The sequence below is a fragment of the Medicago sativa genome, chromosome 2 (genome assembly GCF_051527215.1).
Source record: "Medicago sativa cultivar Bolivia chromosome 2, Bolivia_mono, whole genome shotgun sequence".
NCBI lineage: Eukaryota > Viridiplantae > Streptophyta > Magnoliopsida > Fabales > Fabaceae > Medicago > Medicago sativa.
The window spans coordinates 48,565,057-48,578,670 of NC_140750.1; the positions used below are offsets into that span (position 1 = coordinate 48,565,057).

The 13,614-nt window shown below is 34.5% G+C and overlaps 2 protein-coding genes across 4 annotated transcripts; one reads left to right on the forward strand and one right to left on the reverse strand.

The window, feature by feature from the left end:
* The first annotated feature begins 1,018 nt into the window (after positions 1-1,018).
* Positions 1,019-9,902, forward strand: AAE17 (acyl-activating enzyme 17). Of its 3 annotated transcripts, XM_085744782.1 has the most exons (16): positions 1,019-1,066; positions 1,150-1,457; positions 1,710-1,792; positions 2,290-2,419; positions 2,513-2,781; positions 4,866-5,070; positions 6,639-6,679; positions 6,791-6,916; positions 7,123-7,196; positions 7,353-7,573; positions 7,846-7,940; positions 8,046-8,262; positions 8,602-8,727; positions 8,799-8,897; positions 9,393-9,605; positions 9,687-9,902. In XM_085744782.1, the coding sequence occupies exons 5-16, from the start codon at positions 2,540-2,542 to the stop codon at positions 9,795-9,797; spliced, it is 1,770 nt and encodes a 589-aa protein (XP_085600908.1). In that variant the 5' UTR covers positions 1,019-1,066; positions 1,150-1,457; positions 1,710-1,792; positions 2,290-2,419; positions 2,513-2,539; the 3' UTR covers positions 9,798-9,902. The 3 variants fall into 3 exon arrangements, 2 of the variants coding, with proteins under 2 accessions (XP_085600908.1, XP_085600907.1); XR_015026902.1 differs by lacking the exon at positions 1,710-1,792 and having other exon boundaries at positions 8,795-8,897; XM_085744781.1 differs by lacking the exon at positions 1,710-1,792.
* A 711-nt stretch (positions 9,903-10,613) lies between these two features.
* On the reverse strand, positions 10,614-12,461 carry TET17 (tetraspanin-17 protein). Its single transcript, XM_085744783.1, has 2 exons — positions 11,886-12,461; positions 10,614-11,065 (listed from the first exon to the last, which is right to left on the reverse strand). Exons 1-2 carry the CDS (start codon positions 12,339-12,341, stop codon positions 10,745-10,747), a joined length of 777 nt encoding a protein of 258 aa, XP_085600909.1. The 5' UTR covers positions 12,342-12,461; the 3' UTR covers positions 10,614-10,744.
* Between the last annotated feature and the right edge of the window lie 1,153 nt (positions 12,462-13,614).

Here is a 13,614-nt window from a genome sequence, read left to right on the forward strand (position 1 = left end):
ATTTGTCAATTTGTCCATCACAGATGTATCCATAGTAAAGAAGATTGGGGAACTTCCTAAACAAATATGTGTTTATCTTCTTCTCTATCTCTTTAATTTGACATTTATATTAATAATTAATAAATTATTTTAAAAATGTATTGGTTCTTAGATAATACTTAATAATGTATTTTTAATTATTATTGTCCACATTTTTTAAACAGCGTCCGCTCCTCGCTCCCACTCTGTTTTAATTTCTAGGTTGGCCACACCGTTTTCCACTATTGATAATTATGATCGATGTGAGCTCTATACTTTAAAAAAGAGTCTCACTTAAAGTGGTAGAACTCGTATAAACTTCACAAAATAAAAGAATAAAGTTTAGATAAATTGTTGAAAAAATGTGTTGGTAGCCCTACTCTCACATTAAACTTCTTCCATTTTTTTTTTGTGTTAAATAAATTATGAGCAAGAATTATTTTATAAACTTATATTCTCATGAACAATTAATTTTTTTTATGAAATTTATTAATCACTTAAAATAAATTGCTTGATTTTGAGATGTAATGCAGAATATGTGACATATTCATAAATATAACATGATCATTCTAACTCCTATAATTCTACTCATGCTTTTAGCTCATTTTATGATAATAAATTAGTTAGGCATGTTTTGAGCATTTTTTTTAAAAGAGTGTTTTGAGCATTATTATTATTATTATTATTATTATTTTTTGAGGGAATTATTATCATTATTATTATTGCGCCACGCACCAAGTTTTTGAAGATTGAACATTGCAACCATGCTTGGCTGTTGTCTTGGCTGTCTTCTTTATCCTTTTAGTCAGTACTTGTCATGATATGATTGTTCCATTTATTATTATATTTATTACAAGTCTTAAATAATTCAATTCGTAAAAAAAATAATCTTAAATCAATAAGATAAGAATAAGATACATTGAATGTCAATGTCAAAAAAAGATACATTGTATTGTATGTGCTGATTGTACATAATAGTATAGTTTTCTTTGTTTGTTGTATTTTGTAAAATCGCAAATAGAAGAAGGGTGCAACATTGAATTAAAAGGTTTCAAAACTCTTGAATTTTAGATATAAATATAAACAAACAACTATATCTAAATCTAATTTGTTATTACTTTTGAATTTCAGGTTGAATTGAAAGAAAGAACAAGAGAGTGTAGAAAATTGAAGTGAATTGTAAATATGGCTTACAAATCCTTATCTTCTATCTCTGTATCCGATATTGAATCCCTTGGAATTGCGAGAGACCACGCTGCAACTCTCCACCTGCGTCTCACGGAATTAATAGAAATTCATGGAACTGATGCATCTGCCACGTGGCAGAACATCAGCAAGAACATCCTCAGCCCTGAACTTCCGTTTTCGTTTCATCAGATGTTGTATTATGGTTGCTTCAAGGATTATGGTCCTGACCCGCCTGCTTGGATACCCGACCCGTATGCTCTCTAACACTATCATCATAGACTATCTAGTTATTAATTTCTTATTCTGTTACATATTACATAGTATGAAAAATGGACACCGGACACGGCACTGATATATTAACATCTAGATAATTTTATAAATGTAAATGATTGAGTATAATAACATATCTATCGTGTCAGATACATTTCATCCGAAGCGTCGGTGCTATTTGTGTTACTACTATGGTGTAACTGTAACAATTTTGTTTGCTACATGTATAATAGAAATGCAAGTTGTTGATTTCTTCATCGGTGACTATAATTGACGATGGTCTAATTGGTAATGGTTTGGCCAATGTTGCATAAGGGTGAGTTCAAATCTCGTCGTTGATGTGAGGGCCTAGTTAGTGTAGTATCTGTTTAAATGCTTTTGAGCCTTGTAGCTTTTTCGAGTTCCCAAGAGTCATTTAGTTTAGACTTTTTTCTTTAAGAAAAATAAGCTATAAAAAAAGGCAGTCTGGTGCACTAAAGCTCCTGCATACGCAGAGTCTGGGAAGGGGTCCCACCATTTGGTGTATCCAGGACTTGAACCCGTGCCGTGACTGAAAGGTCACTGTTTCAAGTCTTGGAAACAACCACTTGTATAAAAGATAAGCTATAATTCTTAAATTTTTCAGTTAAAAGTGAGATAACTTTAGCGGAAACCAGCAATTTTTGTACATTCTTAACATTTTCGTTTTTTCAGTTAGGTAGAAGTTGTATCAAGTTATGATTATGAAGTTATGAAATTTTGAAAAAAGTGTGATAATTGAAGTTGTGATTATGAAGTAAAAGGTTGTGTACTTCTTTTGTTTGTTGTGATTAGGGAAAGTGTTACATTGACGAATGTTGGTCGGTTGCTTGAGAAGAGGGGTAAAGAGTTTCTGGGTTCACTGTATAAGGATCCAATTACAGGCTTTGCTGATTTCCAGAAATTTTCAGTCTCAAACCCTGAGGTCCATCCAAGATAATCTTATTATTTATTTTGAATTTTTTTATTTTTTTTTATATTTGGCCGTTTTTGTCATTGTTATTTTGTATTGTTTCAGGTTTATTGGAAAACTGTGCTGGATGAAATGAACATATCATTTTCTACACAACCTGAATGCATCTTACGTGACAATCCTGGTGAGGACGGTTCATCCTCATACCCAAGTGGTCAATGGCTTCCTGGAGCATCGATTAATCCTGCACAGAATTGCTTGAATTTGAATGGCAAAAGAAATTTGAATGACACGGTGATAATATGGCGTGATGAACTACAAGATGGTCTCCCTCTTCAAAGGATGACACTTGAGGAATTTCGTCAAGAGGTTTGGTATGCTGCAAGTAGCCTATCCATTTGTTATGAATTGTTTAATGGATATCTTCATAGTTACTCATGAACCAATTTTTAAAGACGATGTTTTAAGTTTCTCTCTGCTATAGCTAGGTATGCACAACCTGCCTCAACCTATTCTTTTTCCAGGGTTGACATGATTGAGTTTTGGTGGGCCTTTCTTAAACAAATGTTTGTTAGATAAAACAGAGGGAAGTAGGATGGAGGGGAATGGGCCGAGGGAGGTTATGCAGGATTATGTATATAATTCATTAAGCCCAATCTTATCGAATGTGTGACCAATCACTCACAATTGAATTTGACAAAATAAGGATGCAACTAGTTATAAGGAAGGAAATAAACTTAATTAGGAAGGAAGCGACAGTAGTCAGGAGGATACAATCTGCAAAAATGGAAATGGAGATGAGGAAACGAGAGTTGGGAGGGAAGTGAGAGTAGTCGGGTGGGTCCGTTAGTTTCAGCTCTCATTTCTATCCCTTCCTTTCTGTTAGACTTCTTATGATGGCGGTTATGGGTAGTTATGTTTTTATCATGTGTCAGTTATGTATAGCAGTTATGGGTTATGTGTGTTTCTGTTTTAGAATAAATATAGACAGGAAAGATGAAAGTGATTATGGGATATTTCTGATTTGTTATGGGAGGGAGAGACCAAGCTCTCTAATTCTTGGATGGAGAGGCCAAGACTCTCGAATTTCTTCGATGCTAATTGTGTATAATATATTTTTGCTTAGTTTATGTGTGAATTCTATATTATCTATAGTGTGCGTAATTGTTTGTTGAAAACGTTTCTGTCATCAATAAAAGTCAGTTTCTACTATTAAAGTGTACTTTGGTACTAGTTAGTTTCCAACACTTTCATTCTCCATTGCTCACCATTCTAACAGGAGCTCTGCTTCCTGGTTTTGTCATCCATTTTTAGTGTCGATTCTAGCTTCTATCAACTTTGTTTTAAAGGTCATTAATCAACCAAGGACCACCTTAAGTTGTTGAACTTCATGTGTAACCCTATTGTCAGAATTTTTTTTGCCAGCTGGCAACAGAAAATCTGTTTAGTATATTGACTTTATTCTTGACCACAAATGATAGCTTTTATGAGAGTTTCCAACTTGAAAGTGTTAGCTGATAGGCCTGCACTACCAGAGTATAAATTCAATTTCGTGGCTTGTGTATTGAAATTTGGTAGATTTTGGTTTGGACCAATTATACCAGAGAATATAGACGGTGGCTTTATGCCGCAGTTTTCCCAAACTTTATGATGTCCTAAAAGATACTTTTACATTTTATGAGATTTGGCTGGCAAGGTATGCGTATCCATAGGACAGAGTGCAAGTTTCTGTCTTTCTTAGAGAAAGGAGTACACACACGCGAACTCTTAACATGCTTTCTAACATATATTTGAAGCAATATTGTCAATAGGGTGCCTTACTAGTGAAGCGATCCCGCATCTAGATGGTACAGGACACACAATAGCAAAGCAGTTTAGTGTAATGGCCGTAGAAACCGCTGTAGTGGCCAACATAGCAGTTGTCACGGCAAGATAACGCCGCACCTAAGAATGAGATAAAAATTTCCAAAAATACTCTTAAAAATTATGTTATGGTTTTTGACTGGGACATGCTAGGAATTTCGCAATTAAAACAAAATACCGGAGCAGCATTTGGGCTTCTCCTTTTACACTTTGTCTCACTCCTGTTGTCATTTTCACTATCCTCACTGGTCAGTCTCAGTCACATCTAGTTGTTAAGTTCCTATGTACATAGTATAAATCGTATAAAATGTATTAAAATTTCAGAAAAGTTGCCATCCCACTGGCTCTTCCAACATTTTTGAGGTCCACGGCTACACTCCACTATCCGAAGTTGATAATATTTATTTTAAAGATAGTCAGTCTAACCAACTTGTGCCAAAAAAGTATAGATGGTAGATTTATGCCACAGTTTTTCAATTCATGGTAGACTTTTGAATTTAAAATGGGGCATAGTGTGATCAGTCTAAAATTATATTTTCTAGTTTCAGTATTGAAAACAGTCGAATGAAACTATGCTACTTCTGTTAACTTGTAGGTTAGTTGCGTCTGCTCTTGAATCACTGGGTCTGGAGAAAGGATCTGCAATTGCAATTGATATGCCAATGAATTGTACATCTGTGGTCATCTACCTAGCTATCGTTCTTGCAGGTTATGTTGTTGTATCCATAGCTGATAGTTTTGCGCCACGTGAAATATCAACTAGGCTTAAAATATCAAATGCAAAAGTCATATTTACTCAGGTTTAATCCCTAATATCTTTTGATTACTTTTTCTTTTTATTCTCGGCACACATTTTATTGATTTTTTTTTTCCTGCCAAATAATTGTTTTATTACTGTTGATTATTTGGGAGTTTAGGTAGGAAAGTAATAGAAGAATGAATAGAGATTCAATATTGATATTGATTTGATCTGACACAAAATTCAAGTTACTAAACTTTTTTTTTTTTTTTTTGACACAAGTTACTAAACTTATTTATACTAGTATTATACTCCTAATCCAAACTTAACGAGGAAACAAATAATGAAATATGATGAATCTTTGCAAGTGGGCATCACTTCTCAGAGATCTCCTAAGATACTTTATCTATTATTAGATACAAAATATTATGAGATATGTTCAAATATTCTTATAGTTCTGCTTGAGCTAAGCTTTTATCCGAACACACTCAAGGAAAAAAATAGTATAATGCAGTGCCGCTTTTGGACTAGAGATGGGTTAGACAGCATTGCCCTGGCGTAAGTAATAACTAACATAGGTCACTACTAGTGTATGGTTCATCCATGAGAAAGAATTCATCACAAAAATGAGTCAACTGTAGATGTAATCACTTATTTGATTCATTACGGCAAAAAAGCAGCATGATAAACATTTTTCAACTCTCTTTGTCTACCTCAATGTTATGCTAGCACCTAAAAAAGCCATAAAATAGGTAAAATAGTGATAAAACACTGAAGGTGATTGTTGTCATTGTAATCCTTTGGTACTAGTTGATCATTTGGATGGTTGCTTGTTTTTCACAAGATGAATCATGCTAGCGGTAACTTCTCTTACAATTGATAATATTTTATAGCAACTTGTTTTGGATATAACTCACACAAGCCCTTTGTCCCAAAAGCTTTGATGAAGCTTGCAATATTTTTTTTAATGAATTTATAAGATATTTTGTACTTGCTGTTCATAATTACTTGCCAAGAGTTTCCATTTATCATCATTTCATTGATGTCTCTTCTTCCTTGGTAATGTACCAATTCAGCTCTTCAGAATTATCCTAGTCATCATGAATCATAATGAGTCGTCGCTCCCACAGTGCTTGCCTCGCTGGTCTCTCAAATACCCCCAATTGTCTTTTGGAGCCTACTTTAGTTTCTTCCTAAATGTTAACCTTCAAAACAAATAAAATCTTAGTAAGGTTTAGTTTGAAGCGAAGTGTTAGAATAACAAGAAAACATCTCACAATATCATGAGATGATCTCTATGTAGCGGTTTCCATATTTCGTTGTATTTCAAAGTTTGTTCCATTAGTTAATTTGGATTATGAATCTAGTGAAAATAGGAATTAAAACTTTGTATTTTATGTCCTTTACATAATCAATATCAAATTTAGAATATCTAGTCTCTATCCTTTCTTTTTATTCTTCCCTACCTATAATCAAATAATTTCAACACATTTAAATTGCTAGTTTATTTCTTGATATATAGCTATTATTGCTGTTGTTAGGTTTCAATTATATGACTAATTACATTGTTATAGTTATTTACTTTTTCTTGTTTATTCTTTGCTCTCCTTTCCCACTGCTACTTATCAGGATCTCATACTTCGTGGGGATAAAGCCCTCCCTCTTTACAGGTAAAAATCCTTTTAACAGTTTAGTAATGGATCCCTGTAGTTGAGTTGTCTCCTTTGTTTATCAATAATTTGATATCTCACGTCGTTACTTTACCTGCTTCCCAAATGCAGTAGAGTTGTGGATGCCCAATCTCCTATGGCAATAGTTATCCCAACTAGAGGCTCTGGATTCAGCATGCAACTGCGTAACGGTGACCTTTCATGGTGTGATTTTTTGGAGAGAGTTGAGAAAATCAAGTATGCACTTTAATTTTGATTTATTTATAGTTATAGAATTTCTGAAATGCAAAAACATTGTTAGGTGATATGATATGCCTCTGATCCTTTCAACATTCTCATGTGTTGATGTTTACATATGATCCGAAAGCTCTTCAGCATGAATAGTTCTGCATATCATAGTCTCTTTCAATCCTCATTCCCATTTATTATCATGTAACATACAGAGGCAAGGAATTCATAGCTGCAGAACAACCAGTAGAAACATTTACAAACATTCTCTTTTCTTCTGGAACAACAGGCAAGTTAAATTTTGTATTCCGTCCTGAAATTTTACATATTTAGACAAAAATCTTGATACAAGAAATTTGAGGGCAAAATGTTAGTCCAGTCTTGAGATTTCAATCACTTTATTAATCTGGCCCAAATCTTATTGTTGTGTGACTTTGTGGTACAGGTGATCCAAAAGCAATTCCATGGACCAATATTACTCCTCTAAAAGCTGCTGCAGATGCGTGGTGCCACTTGGACGTTCGTAAAGGTGATGTAGTTTGCTGGCCCACTAATCTTGGATGGATGATGGGGCCATGGCTGGTATATGCATCATTGTTAAATGGAGCTTCAATGGCTTTGTATAATGGATCCCCACTTGGCTCCGGCTTTGCCAAATTTGTACAGGTATGAAACCATCCTTCCGTCATAATTTTCGATGGTTCCTGTATCTTTTCTTTCCTATCAACATTAGATATACATAGAATGACACTTTCTCATTAGTTTCTATCACTACACATATCGCCTCGCATCCACCACTAGGAAGGTGCTGGTGTCTGCAATGAAGGCAGTCCTAAGTTTCCACGATTAAGATGGGCACGGGTGGACTGCAATTAAAGTGTTTTTTCGAACATGTTACATAGTTTTATTCATATTGAGTGCTATTTTTCCCTGTTTAGGATGCTAAAGTAACAATGCTTGGTGTGATTCCAAGTCTTGTACGGAGCTGGAGAAATGCAAATTCTACATCCGGCTATGATTGGTCTGCTATCCGGTGAGCACTATTTAATCAACTGCCCTAATACACTAGCAGACGTACCACATGAATGCGAATTTATGATTATGCAGCATCTGATTGGAACTATTATTTTAACCATAGTTGCTTTGCATCCACTGGAGAAGCATCGAACGTAGATGAATACCTTTGGCTGATGGGAAGAGCTTGTTACAAACCTATCATTGAATATTGTGGTGGTACAGAGATTGGGGGTGGATTCGTCACTGGATCATTACTGCAGGCTCAGTCATTGGCTGCTTTTAGCACACCGGCAATGTGCTGCAATTTGTTTATTCTTGCCGATGATGGGAATCCTATTGTAAGCACTATTCATTCAACTTTACTTTTGAACAATTATCACTGTTTAACAAGCTTGTGAACCATATGCAGTTCTTGTATGCATAAATGACATAAAGCTGATTTTTTACTTTCTTAGTTATGAGTCTTATGACAAACCTTTATGTCTTTATTATTACAATTACAAAGAATATTGAAATTCTATATATTGTTTTTGTTCTAGAAGTTTTCATCTTGTGTCTGCCAATCTTCTAAAAATTCAAATGATCTCTGCAAGACTGCAACATCATGTTCTTTTCTTGAACAAACCAATGAGATGATTAAACAGTTAACTCAAGTTCAATCTTCTTTTCCGTTGCAGCCACAAAATGTTCCAGGAATAGGTGAGTTAGCTCTTGGCTCCCTTATGCTTGGGGCATCGAACACGCTGCTGAATGCTGATCATTATGGTGTCTATTTCAAGGGAATGCCTCTCTGGAATGGAAAGGTAGACATACAATTCTCCTTTATGATATCTTCAATTTCTGAATATTGACAGTTGAGTTTCTCTCTAGTCAGGTTTTACGAAGACATGGAGATGTATTTGAGCGTACTTCTAGAGGATACTATCATGCACATGGTCGTGCAGATGATACAATGAATCTTGGAGGAATCAAGGTAATTTTTTTCTCTTTAATAATTAATAATGTAGTTAGATTATTAGGTAATGCCTGGAGAATTTGGTATGGCTTCCCCTGTTGTCCTTAACTTTGTTGTATAAAATAAAGTGTAACAATTCAAAATTGGTAGAACAATGTAAGGATAGGACCATGAACACTTCATTGGCATATGAATCTAAATCATTATATGATATCAACATCCATAGGATGCATCAATACAAACTGTTCGTCTTTGGAATAAAAATTGGGGCATGATGTATAGTTATTTTCAGCCTAGTTACTGAAAATAACTAATAAGATACAAAGATACATAGAATAGATACATCTCAATAATATCAAATAAATGACATGAGTTTGTGTTGTTAAGCCTTTTCACTTAATATAGATTCTAAATTTTATTTTGTTTTCTTTATTAATAAACTAGTTTCTCTATTCAAGTGCATGTGCATTCTACTTTATTAGCATGCTCTGACATATCATGTTGTTTCGATAGGTGAGTTCGGTTGAAATTGAACGCATATGCAACGGAGTAGATAGTAATATTGTGGAAACAGCTGCCATCGGGATACCACCTTCTGGTGGGGGTCCTGAGCAGTTGTCTGTAGCTGTTGTACTGAAGAATTCAAACATCACACCACAAGATTTACAGAAATTGAGGATGTCTTTTAATTCAGCTCTCCAAAAAACTCTAAATCCATTATTCAGGGTACTTATTAATTTCTATATATTCATAAAGTTCATCATCATAGTATAGTTTGGTGTTTTAAATACATGCTCGTTTGTGTAGGTCTCTCAAGTTGTACCAGTGCCATCTCTTCCAAGGACAGCCTCAAACAAGGTTATGAGAAGGGTTTTGCGGCAGCAACTTGCGGAACAAAGCCAAAGTTCTAAAATATAACAATTTTATTAATTGAAAGTTTGCTTTCAATTAGATTACAAAATAATTCGAATAAATAGCCTCTCTTACCTTCTATAATAAAAACTTTGTGTTTTACTCTCTCAAGCTTTCAAGCTTTGGCTCTCTGTTTTCCTCTTCCTTTAATTGTTAACATGGTATTAAAGCAATCCCTATGATTAGAGCATTGATTTTCCATGGACGACTGATAGAAGGTTAAAAACTCTCGCCGCCACTCCTCCTTACATGGATGGATCCTTCCCCTGACACATGGCCTTTGCGAAGTATGTCAGCAGCTTCTGCAAATTTGCAGTGCCATACTTTATTTCTCAATCAAAGACTTCGTTTTGGTGTTTGCTATGTTGTTGGAAGTTGTCACCATAGCTCGTGGTTAGAGCTCAATGATCACTCCGCTGCACCTCTTTTCCTATGTTCACCAAGTTTGAGTGTTTATCTGGTGATGTTGAGAGTCATGGTTGCTTTAACTCGGTTGCCTCAAGTTGGAAGTGGATACCTCAAAAAAAAAGGAGGAATTCACTTGGGTTCGGGTGAATTGGTACAAATAAAGCACAGACATTGGACACGACATTGATAAGGACACGTCGATACCGGTAAAATTTTGAGAAAATGACATAATTCAATGTAATAACTAATCACAAGTGCCGGTGTCAGACACGACACGTGTAGGACATCGAGACATGACTTCAATCATAACTCTTTAGAGGACTGCCTCTAAAAGAGAAATGTCTCAGACATTCATCTTTGCATATGTCCTTGCGGAATCTTAAAATCCAATTAAAAGAAAGAAAAAAAAACAGAGATGTAAAACCAAATTGAATTGCAACTCCACTAATACAATATACACAAAAGGTTGTTTACCAAATCACATATTTTAAAAACTGTCATAACATTAAATACAAGGTTAATTTAAAGATAAGTAAATTCCAACATCAACGGTTAATTACATATGGATGGTACACCAAATGCTGGTTTCTTCTATTATTTCTGATGGCATAGCAACCTAAGACATATATGCTAGTGAGGAGAATAAGCACACAAACATTGAATATTGTAAGATATCTCCATTGGTTCCTTATGTTAGCCAAAACTTCTCCTTTACATGAATTGCAATCATAACACAATTTGTTCTCCTTGTTTTTCCATGTGAAGCAATCTGTATCGTTCACTGCTGGACCTGTTTTTGGTACTTCCCAGAATGTTGCATTTTTCATTGTGAATCCACATTGCACTGGTGGCTTACAGCATCCAACCTATTAGAAACAGAAAAACAATACAAGAAACATTACTAAACGCAACAACCATTCACATCGTAGTGCTCAGCGACATCGCAACCACATTTTTTTATCAGCAAAGATAATAAGATATTTAGAAAATGAATGAGTACAAGTAGTAGTACTAAACCCGAAATTTTTTGTCACATTCGCCTTTAATACTACCACGATGATAACTAGTTTTAGTTTACAAAACTTCTCATCATTCTCAAAATATTCATCAAATTAGACGGTTATTGCAAAGAGTATTAGATTGTTTGTTCACTCGCGCCTGGGATCAATAGATGATTTTTTATTGTTTTTTTGAAATTCGGGATCAATGGATGATGATAACTAGTTTTAGTTTACAAAACTTCTAATCATTCACACATTATTCATCAAGATATCATTATATGTGTGGATTTGGCCATTTTCATAATGAATTCAAATTGAACTATCTAAATTTTAATTTTCTACAATACAATATTTTTTACACCAAACAACTCTATGGCAAACGAAACATGTGCAAATACGATGCCAATTCACACTCTATCAAAAATGTACAGTGTGTATTACATCGTATTTGACCATAATTCTCTGCAATATGATCGTTATTGACAGTTATTGACCACACAGTAACTATAGTGCTACATTACAAAGTCCAACTACAATTGCGACCATATTATAAAGATTTTAAAATCTTTACAATATCATCGCAATTGCAATTGTGAATCATCTGTCACAATTTCTCATATTTTAGGTTTGAATGATAATTGCAATTGCGACGGCAACTACAATTTAAAAAGAAAGTATGACTGACCTGCGCCGCGGAGAGATTCCGTTGACACAAACCTACACCCACCAAACAACTCTTAATATCATTCCAATTTTTATCATTAATAACATATTGTTGCAACCATAGCGAGAAATCCGCAACCTTATACTCTCCAAAACCTTTATCAGAAACCTTTTGACCAACAACCTTATTAGTCACAAACAATGCAAAAACAGTGAACAACATGAACGCTAATATAACAAAGAACGTTGCAAGAAGATAAGCATAGAGAGCCTCGTTGATACGGAACATCGAGCCCGTTATTCCAAGAACCGATACAACGAAAACGAAGAAGGCGCCGAAGAGGAGTGGATACATCAACACTTTAAGGCAGTCGGTTTTGTGGAAGTGAATGTATGCAGAACCAGCCATGGCAGCGAGTGAAAGCAGTAAGGTTAGAATATTTAGGGTTCCAACCAATGTGTTGCTTATGCGGAACATTTTTTTTGTTGATTATTGGATTTGGTTATTTGGAAATTGTGAATTGTTTTGTGACAACGTAAGAGAATTTGGAGAAGATTATAAAAAGAACTGCTTTGGAGGGGTAACGGTGTGTCGAGGGTTGTGGAGTGATGTGTAGTTTTAGATTGATCCGTTAGAAAAATTTGGGATATATGCATGAATGACATGTTAATATGCGATTCTTTTTTTATTTATTATTTTTTTTATACTATCTATCTAGACAATTTTATTTTTTTGTCCGTGAGCTTAGCTCACTTGGTAATAAGGACATTGCATATTTAATACATGCAATGTTGGGTTCGAATCCTGTACACCACAAAAAACACAAATTTTTTTTAATTGAATAACTAATGTGTATTTTAACCAAAAAAAAAACTGATGGACTGTTTACACCAATATTTGGTAACGTAAACTTCATTATCTATCAATGGTTTAGGACCGGATAATGTCTTTTTAAAGTGGTTCGTTCAAGCCTTGCGGTTTATGATATCACTTCATGCATTCTTTAAGAACAAAATCATCGTTCTTTTTTATGTTAGAATTGCATCCGACATCTTTTAATAACAAGTTGTCTCATGACAACATAATAGAAAAAATGCTTAAGTGAACATATTCAAAAGAAGAAGAAAGAAAAGAAAGATGAAAAGAAATACAAATTGCAAAAGAAAGAGGAAAATAAAGCAAGAACAATAATATTAAATTGTAGGGAATGTAAATGGTGGTTGGAATATGTCAATCTATCCACTCCTGAACCCGTTTGCTCCCATGGCGTGGGTGTTACAGAGTTTTCAGAAATCAAGAAACCAACCCATTGTTATTATTACAAACTGATATATATAGACCTTGTAGAGAAAACTACCACTAAATCCTACAGACTATATTAAAAGTAGAAATAACTTCCTATAACTTCCTAAGACACTAGAAAATAATCTTCAATGCACTTCAGCCTTGTTTCCCGCCATGCGCTCCAATTGCAACCTCGAATTATTTCTCCTTGTCTTTGGTCGAAATTACGGTGTGCAAAGTCTGTATGTTATTGGTCGAAATCCATTTGCACTTTGCAGCATGTCGAAATAACCCATCTGCCTTGTCGAAAATAGAATCATGAGTTCGACCAAATATTTCATTTTTGGTGTTAACATGGACATAGACCAAATACATCAGATATATATTATAGATCAAATACATCAGTTATTCAATGAATCTGCAAGGTAGATTATTTTTATAATAAGGAAGAGAGATAATATAAAGT

Coding starts and splice junctions, on each gene's coding strand:
- AAE17 (XM_085744781.1), top strand. CDS start 1,204: ATGGCTTACAAATCCTTATCTTCTATCTCTGTATCCGATATTGAATCC. Junction 2,782..4,865: donor GAATTTCGTCAAGAGGTTTG/GTATGCTGCAAG, acceptor GTTAACTTGTAG/GTTAGTTGCGTCTGCTCTTG. Junction 5,071..6,638: donor CAAAAGTCATATTTACTCAG/GTTTAATCCCTA, acceptor GCTACTTATCAG/GATCTCATACTTCGTGGGGA.
- TET17 (XM_085744783.1), bottom strand. CDS start 12,341: ATGTTCCGCATAAGCAACACATTGGTTGGAACCCTAAATATTCTAACC. Junction 11,066..11,885: donor GGAATCTCTCCGCGGCGCAG/GTCAGTCATACT, acceptor TGTTTCTAATAG/GTTGGATGCTGTAAGCCACC.